This window comes from Bufo gargarizans, chromosome 1 (assembly GCF_014858855.1).
Source record: "Bufo gargarizans isolate SCDJY-AF-19 chromosome 1, ASM1485885v1, whole genome shotgun sequence".
Classification (NCBI taxonomy): domain Eukaryota; kingdom Metazoa; phylum Chordata; class Amphibia; order Anura; family Bufonidae; genus Bufo; species Bufo gargarizans.
In genome coordinates, this window is record NC_058080.1 from 218628919 (window position 1) to 218648389 (window position 19471).

General features: G+C 46.4%; 1 protein-coding gene across 1 annotated transcript in view; it reads right to left on the bottom strand.

Annotated features, from left to right (window-relative positions):
- LOC122946158 (2-hydroxyacylsphingosine 1-beta-galactosyltransferase-like) overlaps window positions 1–19471 on the bottom strand; it is a 176934-nt gene that overhangs the window by 22371 nt on the left and 135092 nt on the right. Inside the window, exons 3-4 of the mRNA XM_044305597.1 lie at window positions 6652–6794; window positions 2360–2436 (exon numbers count right to left, since the gene is read on the bottom strand). Of these exons, the coding sequence (XP_044161532.1) occupies window positions 2360–2436; window positions 6652–6794 (220 nt within the window). The remainder of the gene's footprint in view (window positions 1–2359; window positions 2437–6651; window positions 6795–19471) is intronic.

The following is a 19471-nucleotide window of genomic DNA, read 5'->3' on the forward strand; positions in this document are numbered from 1 at the left end:
ATAGAAATTTCAAAATTGTTTCTCCATCTGCCATTAACTCTTGTGGAACACCTAAAGGGTTAACAAAGTTTGTAAACCCAGTTTTGAATACCTTGAGGGGTGTACTTTCTTAGATGGAGTCACTTTTTTGAAATTTCTATTCTAGGGGTGCAACAGGGGGCTTCAAATGGGACATGGTATAAACAAAACCAGTCCTGCAAAATCTGCCTTCCAAAACCCATATGGTGTTCCCCTCCTTCTATGTGCTCCCGTTCGGCCAAATAGTAGTTTACGACCACATATGGGGTGTTTCTGTAAACTACAGAATCAGGGCAACCCATTTTGAGTGTTGTTTGGCAGTTAACCCTTGTTTTACTCCTGGAAAAAATTGATTATATTGGAAAAATTTCCAAAACATAGAAATTTCAAAATTGTTTCTCCATCTGCCATTAACTCTTGTGGAACACCTAAAGGGTTAACAAAGTTTGTAAACCCAGTTTTGAATACCTTGAGGGGTGTACTTTCTTAGATGGAGTCACTTTTTTGAAATTTCTATTCTAGGGGTGCAACAGGGGGCTTCAAATGGGACATGGTATAAACAAAACCAGTCCTGCAAAATCTGCCTTCCAAAACCCATATGGTGTTCCCCTCCTTCTATGTGCTACCATTCGGCCAAACAGTAGTTTACGACCACATATGGGGTGTTTCTGCAAACTACAGAATCAGGGCAACCCATTTTGAGTGTTGTTTGGCAGTTAACCCTTGTTTTACTCCTGGAAAAAATTGATTATATTGGAAAATTTTCCAAAAAATAGAAATTTCAAAATTGTTTCTCCATCTGCCATCAACTCTTGTGGAAGACCTAAAGGGTTAATAAAGTTTGAAAAAACAGTTTTGAATACCTTGACGGGTGTAGTTTCTAGAATGGGGTCATTTTTGGGAGGTTTCTATTATCTAAGCCTCACAATATGACTTCAAACCTGAACTGGTCCATAAAAAGTGGGATTTTGAAGATTTCTCCAAAATTTCAAAATTTGCTTCTAAACTTCTAAGCCTTGTAACATCCCCAAAAAATAAAATATCATTCCCAAAATGCTACAAACATGAAGTAGACATATGGGGAATGTAAAGTCATCACAATTTTTGGGGGTATTACTATGTATTACAGAAGTAGAGAAACTGAAACTTTGAAATTTGCTAATTTTTCAAAATTTTTGGTAAAAAATGTATTTTTTTATGCAAAAAAATTAACTTTTTTGACCCAATTTTAGCAGTGTCATGAAGTACAATATGTGACGAAAAAACAATCTCAGAACGGCCTGGGTAAGTCGAAGCGTTTTAAAGTTATGAGCACTTAAAGTGACACTGGTCAGGTTTGCAAAAAATGGCCTGGTCCTGAAGGTGAAAATGAGCCTGGTCCTTAAGGGGTTAAAGACCCAACATCTGCCATACATGTACAGCGGATGTCATGAAGTGGTTAAAGGGATTGTACTGTACTGGATTAGAAAAACATGGCTTCTTTTCTTCAAGCACAGCGCTGCACCTGTCCACAGGTTGTGTCTGGTATTGAAGCTACACTTCCACTGAGCTGAAGTGCAATATCAGACCCTCCCTGTGGTCAGAAATAATGCCGTTGGTGGACAAAAGCATCCATGTTTGCCTAAAGCCTCATTCACATGTAAGTGTTTTGGTCAGTGACTTCCATTAGTGATAACAACATAACATCCATCAATGATTGCGAGCCAACACCAGGAGTGTAGGCTACACAGATATCGGGTATAAGGAAAAGATCTCCACCTGTTATGCCACTCCTGGTTTTGGCTCACAATCACTGATAGAAATTACTGACTAAGGCCTCATTCACATTTCCATTTTTCACTGACATATGCTGTCCGCATTTTCTGCGGACAGCACACATATCCATTGATTTAAATGTGTCTGTTTATATTTCAATATTCTTTTACTGACCGTGGGTCAGTAAAAAAAAAAAAATCACAGGGACAAGCACGCCCAGTGAAGTCTATAGGTCCGTGAAAATTACTGACACACATCGTGTGTGTGTTATGTCCGTTTTTCACTGAAGACTAATAGGAGATTCTTTGGAAATTAATTTTCAGCTGAGCAACGTCAGTGAATTACGGATGACACACGGATGGTAAAAACAGACACACGGACCAACCACCGATCCCACACTGACAACTTCACTGATGAAACACGTATGCTTTTTTTCCCAGATGTGACACTGACACAGAATTGTGAACAAGTCCTTAAACACTGACATGTGAATGAGGCATAATCTTGTACAACCCTTTGACATTTAGGCTACTGGTATAAAATAATTGCCTGTTTATATTTGATAAATCATGTAATATGTACTCACCGAGCAAGTCATTCTGAGGTAACCATTCCACCAGTTTTGTGTTGTTACCTAAATTCCTAGGCTTGGGTCCTGTAAACCTAAATAAAGAAAATACTATTCATTATGGGCAGAGAGCAGGGCCGTAACTACCATAGCGGAAGACCATGTGACTGCTATGGGGCCCAGGGCAAGAGGGGGCCCAGTTTTAGTTGGGATTCTCTCCTCTTCTACTGGAGGTGAAAACCTGGTCAGGACTCTACCCTCTAAAGCAGGCATGTCCAAACTGCGGCCCTCCAGCTGTTCCAAAACTACAACTCCCAACATGCCTGGATAGCTTACAGCTATTTGGGCATGCTGGGAGTTGTAGTTTTGCAACAGCTGGAGGGCCGCAGTTTGGACATGCCTGCTCTAAAGGAACAACTTTTAGCAAATGAGGCAGTGGAAAAATGGCCTAAGGGTCATTGAAAAAGGTTAGGCAGAAACCCTTCTGTCCTGTGTGGGGGGCCTGGTTTGATGCTTGCTATGGGGCCCTTACTTCTCTATGTACACCACTGGCAGAGAGAGAAGTATTATTGCTGAGTAACTCTAGTTTATTACTGTGAAATATTCCTCTGCTGAAAAGTACAGACGATAGGACACTTTTGTAGGTCACACAATACTGCACCTTAACGTCCCATTACTGATTTTCTGCATGCAAATATAAGTTACGGTAACTGCACAAAAATGTAATCAGTATGAATATATGTAAATACCACGTGATACCACGGCTAACGCTCAAAGTGGACTTTATGCCAACACAAAATATCTACTATCTGACTTTTTTCTTTTGCTCTCGGTGTTTCTTTTTGGTTATTTTGTTAAAATAGATTGTAAACTCTGGCAGGGTTCCTAACCTTATAGTACAGTGAAAATCCTTTAAAATACCACCTATTTGAGAACTCTACCCGCCCCCCCATATCCCAGTCATGATCCGGAGTGAGATGCGCCTAATTTATTAAGAGGCTGATACCGCTTAATAACTAAGGCGCACCTGTGAACCAGAAACTCAAGTCTACAACAGCCAGTCGATGGTGTAGACTTGGAATGTAACTTACACAGTTTCTGACAGAGCAGGAGCTGAAGCTGTAAACCCGCGCCATACATGTATGGAGCTTCGGACAAAGGCCCATTAGCAAGCGTAATACATGTACAGAGCCCCAGACTAAATCCCAGCACCAAGAGCCATACATGTATGGTGCTTGGTCGTTATGGAGATAATTTTTCAAGTTATTACAATTGTGTGAATGCCTAATATGTGTCGAATTTTGGTTTATGCAATACCTTTTGTATTACATAATAAAGTTTTTTGTGGATCATCACAATTTTCAGCCATTTTTGAGAACTAAGGGTTAAAAATCAGTCTGTATCACATTAAAGCCATATTCTTATTTGTTTGCGGGGAGGACTGGAAACTTAAAGTGGCCCTGGAAAAAAAAAGCTAAAAGTGGACTCATGTTGTAGTCGGGTCCAAATTGACAGAAAGTGAGACAACAGAAGTAAGCAAAGTCAGCAATACCATACTGCAGTACTTCCTCGGCAGAACCAGATACCACAGTGCAGCGCTAAATACTGCATTAGCAGAACCAAACAGCACAGTGTAGCACAAAATACTGCCTCTGGGAAACCAAATACCACAGTGCAGTGCAAAATACTGCCACCCGCCCCACAGTATGAAGCTGTATCAGTATGGAGCTGTAACCCTAAGTTCACACCTGAGCGTTTTACAGCGTGTTGCTACGCGCTGTATAACGCTCAACAAAGAGAAACCAATGATTACCTATGGGAATGGTTCTCACCTGGGCGTTTTACAGCGCGTACGATCGCGCTGTAAAACGCCCGACGCTCAAAAAAGTACATGAGCTTCTTTGGGGCGTTTTGTCGCGCGTTCCCGTACATAGACTTTCGGGAACGCGCAACAATGGCCGTTCGCTTGTCTCTGTATGTGCGATTGCAAACGCCGGTACAATCGCGCATACAGAGCGCTCCTTTCAGAACGCTCAGGTGTGAACCCAGGGTAAGTGAATTTAGTAGGGCACCTGCAGCCACTGGCCACTTGCATAAGTGCCTGATGCTCCTACATTAATTAATGCTGCGAGCATTAATATTTATGTACCTTGCTGATGGCCAGCAGCAATTAAAGGGAGTCTGTCACCACATTTCAGCATATTAGACCGATCAAATAGGGTTATGTGATCCTGCCAGAACTTAAAAACGGTACCTTTGTTGTAGAAAACAGACTTTTCTTTTAGCCGAAAATGAACTTATAAGATTATGTTATGAGCCCTCTCAAGTGCCCAGGGCGGTCTCTCAATCCTCGGAGCCCCAGGCAGCACCTCCTAAACGGCTCATAACCCCGCCCTCCGTGCGCCTCTGCCCGCCCATTTACTCCCCTCCCCTGTCCTTTTCCACTGCGGCTGTGCGGTCCAAATCGTAGCTGGCGCATGCGCAATGCGATGCCCGCTCCGGCAGGGCATCGCAATACCTACTGTGCATGCGCCCGCTACGATTTGGACCGCACAGCCACAGTGGAAAAGAAAAGGGGAGGGGAGTAAATGGGCGGGCAGAGGCGCACGGAGGGCGGGGTTATGAGCCGTTTAGGAGGTGCTGCCTGGGGCTCCGAGGATTGAGAGACCGCCCTGGGCACTTGAGAGGGCTCATAACATAATCTTATAAGTTCATTTTCGGCTAAAAGAAAAGTCTGTTTTCTACAACAAAGGTACCGTTTTTAAGTTCTGGGTGGATCATATAACCCTATTTGATCGGTCTAATATGCTGAAATGTGGTGACAGACTCCCTTTAAGTGGCTCCCTGGGCATCGAACGACCAGGAAACTTCCCTGTAGAGTCTATGGCCTATCCGTCCATGTTAGTTTGATAAGAATTTAGCTATAATGAGTGTTTATGAGGTCAGGAGATTAGAAATAATGGTTTATTTGAGCTGGTAGCTGATTTTTAACCCCTGTATCTCCATAATGGCTGACAAGTTTTAATAAAGACCAATTAAAAAAATATTTTTTAGCCCGAAATGAGTGAAATCCAATCGTAAAAAAAATGTTGCATAGCATTTAAATGCCAGGAACCTGACTGTAGGAAAGTAGGCTGCTGTAGTTACAAGAATAGAAGACCGCAAAGAGCCGCAAACCCCCCTCTACTGGTGCAATAGAGTTAATGGCAACATGATATTACCTCAACTAGATTGCATTCTAGGAGTCATATGCAGGACTGAACTATTGTTAATTAAATTCCTTTGCTAAGGCCTCTTTCACACTTGCGTTCTCCGGATCCGGCGTGTACTCCACTTGCCGGAATTACACGCCGGATCCGGAAAAACGCAAGTGAACTGAAAGCATTTGAAGACGGATCCGTCTTCAAAATGCTTTCAGTGTTACTATGGCAGCCAGGACGCTATTAAAGTCCTGGTTGCCATAGTAGTAGTGGGGAGCAGGGGAGCAGTATACTTACAGTCCGTGCGGCTCCCGGGGCGCTCCAGAATGACGTCAGAGCGCCCCATGCGCATGGATGACGTGCCATGCGATCACGTGATCCATGTACTTGGGGCGCCCTGACGTCACTCTGGAGCGCCCCGGGAGCCGCACGGACGGTAAGTATGCTGCTCCCCCGCTCCCCACTACACTTTACCATGGCTGCCAGGACTTTAGCGTCCCGGCAGCCATGGTAACCATTGAGAAAAAGCTAAACGTTGGATCCGGCAATGCGCCGAAACGACGTTTAGCTTAAGGCAGGATCAGGATCAATGCCTTTCAATGGGCATTAATTCCGGATCCGGCCTTGCGGCAAGTCTTTAGGATTTTTGGCCGGAGCAAAAAGCGCAGCATGCTGCGGTATTTTCTCCGGCCAAAAAACGTTCCGGTCCGGAACTGAAGACATCCTGATGCATCCTGAACGGATTTCTCTCCATTCAGAATGCATTAGGATAAAACTGATCAGCATTCTTCCGGCATAGAGCCCCGACGACGGAACTCTATGCCGGAAGAAAACGCAGGTGTGAAAGAGCCCTAATACTGGTATCTTCCAGTATGAAAATTCACCTTGTATATTGTATAGCGGAAACATTTTTCCTTATGCTCACAAATTACAGATTTCAGATCTTATTTCTCCAGATCTGTTTGAAAACCGAAAAGGTATAATTGCTTGGTGTGGGTGAGACTAGGCTATATTAATTCTATTGTGTGCAAATTGTTGTGCATTTTCATACGTAAACAATATTATCTAATGACATTATAATCAAAATGAATGAATGTAGTTACATCTTACCTCCAAATGACTTTCTGATGCAATTTGGCAAGGGCTCCTGCTAGTTTCTCTGCTATGTCTTCAGATAAAAATTTTACTCCTGCCCCAAATGATACCAATACAAAGCCATGTTCATCCACATTGTCCACCCAGGTTTGAAAATCCTTAAGACAAAAAAATTAACACATTTATCAATATGTTCATAATCGAGGCTGATGTTTTACACTGTGAGGGGTCGGCGATTAAAACACATGACAATGGCAATACAGTGTGGCAGGCTGTAATATACAAATGACTGGCTTTCAAGCAACAAAGTAAAAATTAAAAATGTTATGGGTCACAACATAATATGAATAAATCAGCAGTAAAAATCAACCTAAATAATGATAATAATAATAATTATACACTGATAGTGTCCTGGTCCCACTGTATATAGCTATAGGTAGCACCGACCTGCCTCTGAAGGGGCGGCAGTTCATGGCGGTGCATAGGAGCCACTGGCTCCTGTTCCCGCCATTCATAGACCTCAAGCACTGTGGATATCTGCCGTTTTTAGTAAAGTGATATATGATATTATAAACTTTCTTTATGACACCAGTATAGATATATGATGTACAATATATCAATCTGAATAGTTCTGGTTTGTCATATGCTAATAACTAAGATTGAAATCTGTTGATATCTCTAACATACCGGTATGTAAAATTTACATAACATAAAAAACTAATTACAAGATACTCCATCAAGGCCTGACAGAAGCATGTGAACATAGGGACTGTTAATTTTAGTCTTTTATTGTGCACTCAGACGATTTCCATTTAGCACCAAGTTCAGGGTCACATTCCCTTATCATATGTAAAGTTTGCTTTTGTTTTCTGGTTTCCTTTTTAAATAAAAAGTTATATTTTGTCACATTATTATCAATGAAGAAAAGGATATCACTATATAAAATCTCACTAACTGAAGAAAGCTTTAAAGGGTAACATTTTTTTTTATTTGCTAGTTTATTAGAGCTAGGCATGTATACCTGAGTTAGTCTGTCAATGGCTGTCAAAAGATCTGTAATTACGGGCGGTGCCCAAGAAGGACATCATCTGTTTCTTGGTCCTGGGGGTGGGCCAGGTTGTGATGGCATTCACTTTCCCGGGCTCTGGCTTCATGGCCCCCCCCCCAGCCTACCCGGTGGCCCAGTGCACCTCGCCCATGCCTGGCTGGCACTTTTACGGCTTTATGGTCAAGCCTGCCTGGCGGATCTGCCCGAGCACCTGCGTCAGTGGCTCTAGGTGATCCTCCCATGTAGGACTGAAGATGGCAATGTCAGCCAGATACGCGGCTGCGTACCCTTTAAGTCCCTTAAGCAGCGTGTTGACCATCCACTGAAAAGTTGCAGGGGCATTCTTCATTCCGAACGGCATCACAGTGGACTCAGTACAATCTGAAAGGGGTAATAAAGGTAGAGCGTTCCCGTGCCTCACAGGTCAGGGGAATCTGCCAATACCCCCGGCTTAGATCCATGATGGTCAGGTACTGGGCCCCGGCCAACTGATCGAGCAGGTCATATATACGTGGCATTGGGTATGCATCGGTGACCATGACAGCGTTGAGTCCCTTGTAGTCCACGCAGAACCGGGTGGTCCGGTCCTTCTTTGGGATGAGGACCACAAGCGAGGCCCAAGCGCTGTTGGATGCCTGGATGACCCCCAGCTTCAGAATCTCGTCAATCTCCTGGTGCATGTGCTGCTGCACCTCCAAGGAGACCTGATATGCTGAACGCAGGATTGGGGGGGTGATCCCCGGTGTCCACGTGATAGACGGCCACGTCCGTCCTTCCGGGCTTGTTGCTGAACAACTCCTGGAAGGGGTGAAGGGTGGCCCACAGCTGGGATGGTTGGCCCCTCAAGAGCTGTTGGCCCACCTCTACATCCTTGATGGACCCACCCGCCTTCACCTGAGCAAACATGTCCAGGAGGGCCTCCTCCTCCCCCTCTTCTGGAAGGTTGCATACAGGGAGGGCACATGCCTCCCTCTCATGATGTGCCTTCGTCATTTTCACGTGGAAGGCTTTCAGCCTTCCCCGACGTGGTCTAGAGGGACAAGGTATGTTACGGTGTTGAGGCACTGGTGCACAAGGTACTGACCTTCACAGGCCGCCTGAAGCTTGTCCTGAGGTACGGGGACTAGAGTTGAGCGAACACCTGGATGTTCGGGTTCGAGAAGTTCGGCCGAACATCCCGGAAATGTTCGGGTTCGGGATCCGAACCCGATCCGAACTTCGTCCCGAACCCGAACCCCATTGAAGTCAATGGGGACCCGAACTTTTCGGCACTAAAAAGGCTGTAAAACAGCCCAGGAAAGAGCTAGAGGGCTGCAAAAGGCAGCAACATGTAGGTAAATCCCCTGCAAACAAATGTGGATAGGGAAATGAATTAAAATAAAAATTAAATAAATAAAAATTAACCAAAATCAATTGGAGAGAGGTTCCATAGCAGAGAATCTGGCTTCCCGTCACCCACCACTGGAACAGTCCATTCTCAGATATTTAGGCCCCGGCACCCAGGCAGAGGAGAGAGGTCCCGTAACAGAGAATCTGTCTTCATGTCAGCAGAGAATTAGTCTGCATGTCATAGCAGAGAATGAGGCTTCACGTCAGCCACCACTGCAACAGTCCATTGGCATATATTTAGGCCCAGCACACACACAGGCAGAGGAGAGAGGTCCCGTAACAGAGAATCTGGCTTCATGTCAGCAGAGAATCAGTCTGCATGTCATAGCAGAGAATCAGGCTTCACGTCAGCCACCACTGCAACAGTCCATTGTCATAAATTTAGGCCCAGCACCCAGGCAGAGGAGAGAGGTCCCGTAACAGAGAATCTGGCTTCATGTCAGCAGAGAATCAGTCTTCATATCATAGCAGAGAATCAGGCTTCACGTCACCCACCACTGTAAGAGTCAATTTTCATAAATTTAGGCCCAGAACCCAGGCAGAGGAGAAAGGTCCCGTAACAGACAATCTGGCTTCATGTCAGCAGAGAATCAGTCTTCATATCATAGCAGAGAATCAGGCTTCACGTCACCCACCACTGTAAGAGTCAATTTTCATAAATTTAGGCCCAGAACCCAGGCAGAGGAGAAAGGTCCCGTAACAGACAATCTGGCTTCATGTCAGCAGAGAATCAGTCTTCATATCATAGCAGAGAATCAGGCTTCACGTCACCCACCACTGTAAGAGTCAATTTTCATAAATTTAGGCCCAGAACCCAGGCAGAGGAGAAAGGTCCCGTAACAGACAATCTGGCTTCATGTCAGCAGAGAATCAGTCTTCATATCATAGCAGAGAATCAGGCTACACGTCACCCACCACTGTAAGAGTCAATTTTCATAAATTTAGGCCCAGAACCCAGGCAGAGGAGAAAGGTCCCGTAACAGACAATCTGGCTTCATGTCAGCAGAGAATCAGTCTTCATATCATAGCAGAGAATCAGGCTTCACGTCACCCACCACTGTAAGAGTCAATTTTCATAAATTTAGGCCCAGAACCCAGGCAGAGGAGAAAGGTCCCGTAACAGACAATCTGGCTTCATGTCAGCAGAGAATCAGTCTTCATAGCATAGCAGAGAATCAGGCTTCACGTCACCCACCACTGTAAGAGTCAATTTTCATAAATTTAGGCCCAGAACCCAGGCAGAGGAGAGAAGGTCCCGTAACAGACAATCTGGCTTCATGTCAGCAGAGAATCAGTCTGCATATCATAGCAGAGAATCAGGCTTCACGTCACCCACCACTGCAACAGTCCATTTGCATAAATTTAGGCCCAGAACCCAGGCAGAGGAGAGAGGTCCCGTAACAGACAATCTGGCTTCATGACAGCAGAGAATCAGTCTGCATGTCATAGCAGAGAATCAGGCTTCACGTCAGCCACCACTGCAACAGTCCATTGTCATAAATTTAGGCCCAGCACCCAGGCAGAGGAGAGAGGTCCCGTAACAGAGGATCTGGCTTCATGTCAGCAGAGAATCAGTCTGCATGTCATAGCAGAGAATGAGGCTTCACGTCAGCCACCACTGCAACAGTCCATTGGCATATATTTAGGCCCAGCACACACAGGCAGAGGAGAGAGGTCCCGTAACAGACAATCTGGCTTCATGTCAGCAGAGAATTAGTCTGCATGTCATAGCAGAGAATGAGGCTTCACGTCACCCACCACTGCAACAGTCCATTGGCATATATTCAGGCCCAGCACCCAGGCAGAGGAGAGAGGTCCCGTAACAGAGGATCTGGCTTCATGTCAGCAGAGAATCAGTCTGCATGTCATAGCAGAGAATGAGGCTTCACGTCAGCCACCACTGCAACAGTCCATTGTCATAAATTTAGGCCCAGCACCCAGGCAGAGGAGAGAGGTCCCGTAAAAGAGGATCTGGCTTCATGTCAGCAGAGAATCAGTCTGCATGTCATAGCAGAGAATCAGGCTTCACGTCAGCCACCACTGCAACAGTCCATTGTCATAAATTTAGGCCCAGCACCCAGGCAGAGGAGAGAGGTCCCGTAAAAGAGGATCTGGCTTCATGTCAGCAGAGAATCAGTCTGCATGTCATAGCAGAGAATCAGGCTTCACGTCAGCCACCACTGCAACAGTCCATTGTCATAAATTTAGGCCCAGCACCCAGGCAGAGGAGAGAGGTCCCGTAACAGAGGATCTGGCTTCATGTCAGCAGAGAATCAGTCTGCATGTCATAGCAGAGAATCAGGCTTCACGTCAGCCACCACTGCAACAGTCCATTGTCATAAATTTAGGCCCAGCACCCAGGCAGAGGAGAGAGGTCCCGTAACAGACAATCTGGCTTCATGTCAGCAGAGAATTAGTCTGCATGTCATAGCAGAGAATCAGGCTTCATGTCAGCCACCACTGCAACAGTCCATTGGCATATATTTAGGCCTAGCACACAGGCAGAGGAGAGGTTCATTCAACTTTGGGTAGCATCGCAATATAATGGTAAAATGAAAATAAAAATAGGATTGAATGAGGAAGTGCCCTGGAGTCCAATAATATATGGTTATGGGGAGGTAGTTAATGTCTAATCTGGACAAGGGACGGACAGGTCCTGTGGGATCCATGCCTGGTTCATTTTTATGAACGTCAGCTTGTCCACATTGGCTGTAGACAGGCGGCTGCGTTTGTCTGTAATGACGCCCCCTGCCGTGCTGAATACACGTTCAGACAAAACGCTGGCTGCCGGGCAGGCCAGCACCTCCAAGGCATAAAAGGCTAGCTCTGGCCACGTGGACAATTTAGAGACCCAGAAGTTGAATGGGGCCGAACCATCAGTCAGTACGTGGAGGGGTGTGCACACGTACTGTTCCACCATGTTAGTGAAATGTTGCCTCCTGCTAACACGTTGCGTATCAGGTGGTGGTGCAGTTAGCTGTGGCGTGTTGACAAAAGTTTTCCACATCTCTGCCATGCTAACCCTGCCCTCAGAGGAGCTGGCCGTGACACAGCTGCCTTGGCGACCTCTTGCTCCTCCTCTGCCTTGGCCTTGGGCTTCCACTTGTTCCCCTGTGACATTTGGGAATGCTCTCAGTAGCGCGTCTACCAACGTGCGCTTGTACTCGCGCATCTTCCTATCACGCTCCAGTGCAGGAAGTAAGGTGGGCACATTGTCTTTGTAGCGTGGATCCAGCAGGGTGGCAACCCAGTAGTCCGCACAGGTTAAAATGTGGGCAACTCTGCTGTCGTTGCGCAGGCACTGCAGCATGTAGTCGCTCATGTGTGCCAGGCTGCCCAGGGGTAAGGACAAGCTGTCCTCTGTGGGAGGCGTATCGTCATCGTCCTGCCTTTCCCCCCAGCCACGCACCAGTGATGGACCCGAGCTGCGTTGGGTGCCACCCCGCTGTGACCATGCTTCATCCTCATCCTCCTCCACCTCCTCCTCATCCTCGTCCTCCTCGTCCTCCAGTAGTGGGCCCTGGCTGGCCACATTTGTACCTGGCCTCTGCTGTTGCAAAAAACCTCCCTCTGAGTCACTTCGAAGAGACTGGCCTGAAAGTGCTAAAAATGACCCCTCTTCCTCATCCTCCTCCTCCTCCTCCTGGGCCACCTCCTGTTCCATCATCGCCCTAAGTGTTTTCTCAAGGAGACATAGAAGTGGTATTGTAACGCTGATAACGGTGTCATCGCCACTGGCCATGTTGGTGGAGTACTCGAAACAGCGCAACAGGGCACACAGGTCTCGCATGGAGGCCCAGTCATTGGTGGTGAAGTGGTGCTGTTCTGTAGTGCGACTGACCCGTGCGTGCTGCAGCTGAAACTCCACTATGGCCTGCTGCTGCTCGCACAGTCTGTCCAGCATGTGCAAGGTGGAGTTCCACCTGGTGGGCACGTCGCATATGAGGCGGTGAGCGGGAAGGCCGAAGTTACGCTGTAGCGCAGACAGGCGAGCAGCGGCAGGATGTGAACGCCGGAAGCGCGAACAGACGGCCCGCACTTTATGCAGCAGCTCTGACATGTCGGGGTAGTTGTGAATGAACTTCTGCACCACCAAATTCAGCACATGCGCCAAGCAAGGGATGTGCGTCAAATTGGCTAGTCCCAGAGCTGCAACGAGATTTCGCCCATTATCACACACCACCAGGCCGGGCTTGAGGCTCACCGGCAGCAACCACTCGTCGGTCTGTTGTTCAATACCCCGCCACAACTCCTGTGCGGTGTGGGGCCTGTCCCCCAAACATATGAGTTTCAGAATGGCCTGCTGACGTTTACCCCGGGCTGTGCTGAAGTTGGTGGTGAAGGTGTGTGGCTGACTGGATGAGCAGGTGGAAGAAGAGGAGGAGGAAGCCGAGAAGGAGGAGGTGGCAACAGGAGGCAAAGAATGTTGCCCTGCGATCCTTGGCGGCGGCAGGACGTGCGCCAAACAGCTCTCCGCCTGGGGCCCAGCTGCCACTACATTTACCCAGTGTGCAGTTAGGGAGATATAGCGTCCCTGGCCGTGCTTACTGGTCCACGTATCTGTGGTTAGGTGGACCTTGCTACAGATGGCGTTGCGCAGTGCACACTTGATTTTATCGGATACTTGGTTGTGCAGGGAAGGCACGGCTCTCTTGGAGAAGTAGTGCCGGCTGGGAACAACATACTGTGGGACAGCAAGCGACATGAGCTGTTTGAAGCTGTCTGTGTCCACCAGCCTAAATGACAGCATTTCATAGGCCAGTAGTTTAGAAATGCTGGCATTCAGGGCCAGGGATCGAGGGTGGCTAGGTGGGAATTTACGCTTTCTATCAAATGTTTGTGAGATGGAGAGCTGAACGCTGGCGTGTGACATGGTTGAGACGCTTGGTGACGGAGGTGGTGGTGGTGGTGTTGGTGGTACATCCCCTGTTTGCTGGGCGGCAGGTGCCAACGTTCCTCCAGAGGCGGAGGAAGAGGCCGAGGCGGCAGCAGCAGAATAGGCCGAGGCGGCAGCAGCAGAAGAGGTAGCAGGGGGAGCCTGAGTGACTTCCTTGGTTTTAAGGTGTTTACTCCACTGCAGTTCATGCTTTGCATGCAGGTGCCTGGTCATGCAGGTTGTGCTCAGGTTCAGAACGTTAATGCCTCGCTTCAGGCTCTGATGGCACAGCGTGCAAACCACTCGGGTCTTGTCGTCAGCACATTGTTTGAAGAAGTGCCATGCCAGGGAACTCCTTGAAGCTGCCTTTGGGGTGCTCGGTCCCAGATGGCGGCGGTCAGTAGCAGGCGGAGTCTCTTGGCGGCGGGTGTTCTGCTTTTGCCCACTGCTCCCTCTTTTGCTACGCTGTTGGCTCGGTCTCACCACTGCCTCTTCCTCCGAACTGTGAAAGTCAGTGGCACGACCTTCATTCCATGTGGGGTCTAGGACCTCATCGTCCCCTGCATCGTCTTCCACCCAGTCTTGATCCCTGACCTCCTGTTCAGTCTGCACACTGCAGAAAGACGCAGCAGTTGGCACCTGTGTTTCGTCATCATCAGAGACATGCTGAGGTGGTATTCCCATGTCCTCATCATCAGGAAACATAAGTGGTTGTGCGTCAGTGCATTCTATGTCTTTCACCGCTGGGGAAGGGCTAGGTGGATGCCCTTGGGAAACCCTGCCAGCGGAGTCTTCAAACAGCATAAGAGACTGCTGCATAACTTGAGGCTGAGACAGTTTCCCTGGTATGCATGGGGGTGATGTGACAGACTGATGGGGTTGGTTTTCAGGCGCCATCTGTGCGCTTTCTGCAGAAGACTGGGTGGGAGATAATGTGAACGTGCTGGATCCACTGTCGGCCACCCAATTGACTAATGCCTGTACCTGCTCAGGCCTTACCATCCTTAGAACGGCATTGGGCCCCACCATATATCGCTGTAAATTCTGGCGGCTACTGGGACCTGAGGTAGTTGGTACACTAGGACGTGTGGATGTGGCAGAACGGCCACGTCCTCTCCCAGCACCAGAGGGTCCACTAACACCACCACGACCATGTCCACGTCCGCGTCCCTTACTAGATGTTTTTCTCATTGTTATGGTTCACCACAACAACAAATATATTATTTGGCCCAATGTATTGTATTCAAATTCAGCGGGATATAAATTTGAGGCCTAGTATTTAGGCGCTGGGTGACCGGTATGGATTTAGTGACAGAATTAGACTTGGAAATGCACAGAAGCGTGTGTGTGAAGTTATTCTGAATGACCCAATGTGCACCTTGAATATTATATACCCTTTTTGGGATAGATTTCAAATAGCTCTGATATAGCAGGAACCACTAAATTATGAAATTGCTAAATTGGGAATTGTACTTCAACCCAGAACAAAAAATGTGCTTTGACGGGCACTAAATAACTTTCCCAGCTACAACAGGACAGCGGTAACGAGAGATTTAGAGGGATTTAAATTTGAGGCCTAGTATTTAGGCGCTGGGTGACAGGTATGGATTTAGTGACAGAATTAGACTTGGAAATACACAGTAGCGGGTGTGTGTGAAGTTATTCTGAATGACCCTAATGTGCACCTTCAATATTATATACCCTTTTAGGGATAGATTTCAAATAGCTCTGATATAGCAGGAACCACTAAATTATGAAATTGCTAAATTGGGAATTGTACTTCAACCCAGAACAAAAAATGTGCTTTGACGGACACTAAATATCTTGCCCAGCAACAACAGTACAGCGTGGTAACGAGAGATTTAGAGGGATTAAATTTGAGGCCTAGTATTTAGGCGCTGGGTCACCGGTATGGATTTAGTGACAGAATTAGACTTGGAAATGCACAGAAGCGTGTGTGTGAAGTTATTCTGAATGACCCTATGTGCACCTTCAATATTATATACCCTTTTAGGGATAGATTTCAAATAGCTCTGATATAGCAGAAACCACTAAATTATGAAATTGCTAAATTGGGAATTGTACTTCAACCCAGAACAAAAAATGTGCTTTGACGGACACTAAATATCTTGCCCAGCAACAACAGTACAGCGGTGGGTAACGAGAGATTTAGAGGGATTTAAATTTGAGGCCTAGTATTTAGGCGCTGGGTCACCGGTATGGATTTAGTGACAGAATTAGACTTGGAAATGCACAGAAGCGTGTGTGTGAAGTTATTCTGAATGACCCTATGTGCACCTTCAATATTATATACCCTTTTAGGGATAGATTTCAAATAGCTCTGATATAGCAGAAACCACTAAATTATGAAATTGCTAAATTGGGAATTGTACTTCAACCCAGAACAAAAAATGTGCTTTGACGGACACTAAATATCTTGCCCAGCAACAACAGTACAGCGGTGGGTAACGAGAGATTTAGAGGGATTTAAATTTGAGGCCTAGTATTTAGGCGCTGGGTCACCGGTATGGATTTAGTGACAGAATTAGACTTGGAAATGCACAGAAGCGTGTGTGTGAAGTTATTCTGAATGACCCTATGTGCACCTTCAATATTATATACCCTTTTAGGGATAGATTTCAAATAGCTCTGATATAGCAGAAACCACTAAATTATGAAATTGCTAAATTGGGAATTGTACTTCAACCCAGAACAAAAAATGTGCTTTGACGGACACTAAATATCTTGCCCAGCAACAACAGTACAGCGGTGGGTAACGAGAGATTTAGAGGGATTTAAATTTGAGGCCTAGTATTTAGGCGCTGGGTCACCGGTATGGATTTAGTGACAGAATTAGACTTGGAAATGCACAGAAGCGTGTGTGTGAAGTTATTCTGAATGACCCTATGTGCACCTTCAATATTATATACCCTTTTAGGGATAGATTTCAAATAGCTCTGATATAGCAGAAACCACTAAATTATGAAATTGCTAAATTGGGAATTGTACTTCAACCCAGAACAAAAAATGTGCTTTGACGGACACTAAATATCTTGCCCAGCAACAACAGTACAGCGGTGGGTAACGAGAGATTTAGAGGGATTTAAATTTGAGGCCTAGTATTTAGGCGCTGGGTCACCGGTATGGATTTAGTGACAGAATTAGACTTGGAAATACACAGTAGCGGTGTGTGTGAAGTTATTCTGAATGACCCTATGTGCACCTTCAATATTATATACCCTTTTAGGGATAGATTTCAAATAGCTCTGATATAGCAGAAACCACTAAATTATGAAATTGCTAAATTGGGAATTGTACTTCAACCCAGAACAAAAAATGTGCTTTGACGGACACTAAATATCTTGCCCAGCAACAACAGTACAGCGGTGGGTAACGAGAGATTTAGAGGGATTTAAATTTGAGGCCTAGTATTTAGGCGCTGGGTCACCGGTATGGATTTAGTGACAGAATTAGACTTGGAAATGCACAGAAGCGGTGTGTGTGAAGTTATTCTGAATGACCCAATGTGCACCTTCAATATTATATACCCTTTTAGGGATAGATTTCAAATAGCTCTGATATAGCAGAAACCACTAAATTATGAAATTGCTAAATTGGGAATTGTACTTCAACCCAGAACAAAAAATGTGCTTTGACGGACACTAAATATCTTGCCCAGCAACAACAGTACAGCGGGTAACGAGAGATTTAGAGGGATTTAAATTTGAGGCCTAGTATTTAGGCGCTGGGTGACAGGTATGGGTTTAGTGACAGAATTAGACTTGGAAATACACAGTAGCGGGTGTGTGTGAAGTTATTCTGAATGACCCAATGTGCACCTTCAATATTATATACCCTTTTTGGGATAGATTTCAAATAGCTCTGATATAGCAGGAACCACTAAATTATGAAATTGCTAAATTGGGAATTGTATTTCAACCCAGAACAAGAAATGTGCTTGAACGGACACTAAATAACTCGCCCAGCTACAGCACTAGGGACAGATTTAGCTGGATATAAATTTGAGGCCTAGTATTTAGGCGCTGGGTGACCGGTATGGATTTAGTGACAGAATTAGACTGGGATATGGCCAAAAAATAAACAGACTATTGCTGGTTAAATGCACTTGGTGTGACAGCTTCACCCTGATGTAGGCTTTAGCCAAAAAACAACCACACCATTGAGGGTTAAATGCACTTGGTGACAGGCGCAGCTTGCCCCTGATTTTGTATATGGCCAAAAAATGAACAGACTATTGCTGGTTAAATGCACTTGGTGTGACAGCTTCACCCTGATGTAGGCTTTAGCCAAAAAACAACCACACCATTGAGGGTTAAATGCACTTGGTGACAGGCGCAGCTTGCCCCTGATTTTGTATATGGCCAAAAAATGAACAGACTATTGCTGGTTAAATGCACTTGGTGTCACAGCTTCACCCTGATGTAGGCTTTAGCCAAAAAACAACCACACCATTGAGGGTTAAATGCACTTGGTGACAGGCGCAGCTTGCCCCTGATTTTGTATATGGCCAAAAAATGAACAGACTATTGCTGGTTAAATGCACTTGGTGTGACAGCTTCACCCTGATGTAGGCTTTAGCCAAAAAACAACCACACCATTGAGGGTTAAATGCACTTGGTCGCAGCTTGTGCTGGCGCACCACAAGACACAAAATGGCCGCCGATCACCCCAGAAAAATGAGACTGACAAACGGTCTGTGCAGCCTAAAAACAGTGAGCAATTGAGGATCAGCAGCTCAATGATCCACAGCTGCAGATCGATCAGTTAATCAAGTCCTTTGGAGGAGTTAATCTGCCTAATCTCGCCCTACTGTCGCAGCCGCAACCTCTCCCTACGCTAATCAGAGCAGAGTGACGGGCGGCGCTATGTGACTCCAGCTTAAATAGAGGCTGGGTCACATGGTGCTCTGGCCAATCACAGCCATGCCAATAGTAGGCATGGCTGTGATGGCCTCTTGGGGCAAGTAGTATGACGCTTGTTGATTGGCTGCTTTGCAGCCTTTCAAAAAGCGCCAAGAAAGCGTCACAAAAGCGCCAAGAAAGCGACGAACACCGAACCCGAACCCGGACTTTTACGAAAATGTCCGGGTTCGGGTCCGTGTCACGGACACCCCAAAATTCGGTACGAACCCGAACTATACAGTTCGAGTTCGCTCATCCCTAACGGGGACGAGTACCCATAACTTTTGACCCACCTAATAGGTCCTCTGACAAGCATTCTGGTTGTACCATCGCTTCTGTTCGGCCTGGGTTTGCTTCATATTATCATGCACCAGCTGCAACAAGGCCTGCATCTTGTCCTGGAAGCGCATGACATACTCTATGATTGTCAGTCCAGGGATGGCTACATCTCCCTCCCAGGCCTCTTTCACCAGAGCCAGGGGCCCCTGCACACGTTGCCCGTACAGGAGCTCGAAGGGGCAGAACCCCATGGAGGCCTGTGGTACCTCCCGGTAGGTGAACAGCAGATGTGGGAGGTACCGCTCCCAGTCACGCCCATGG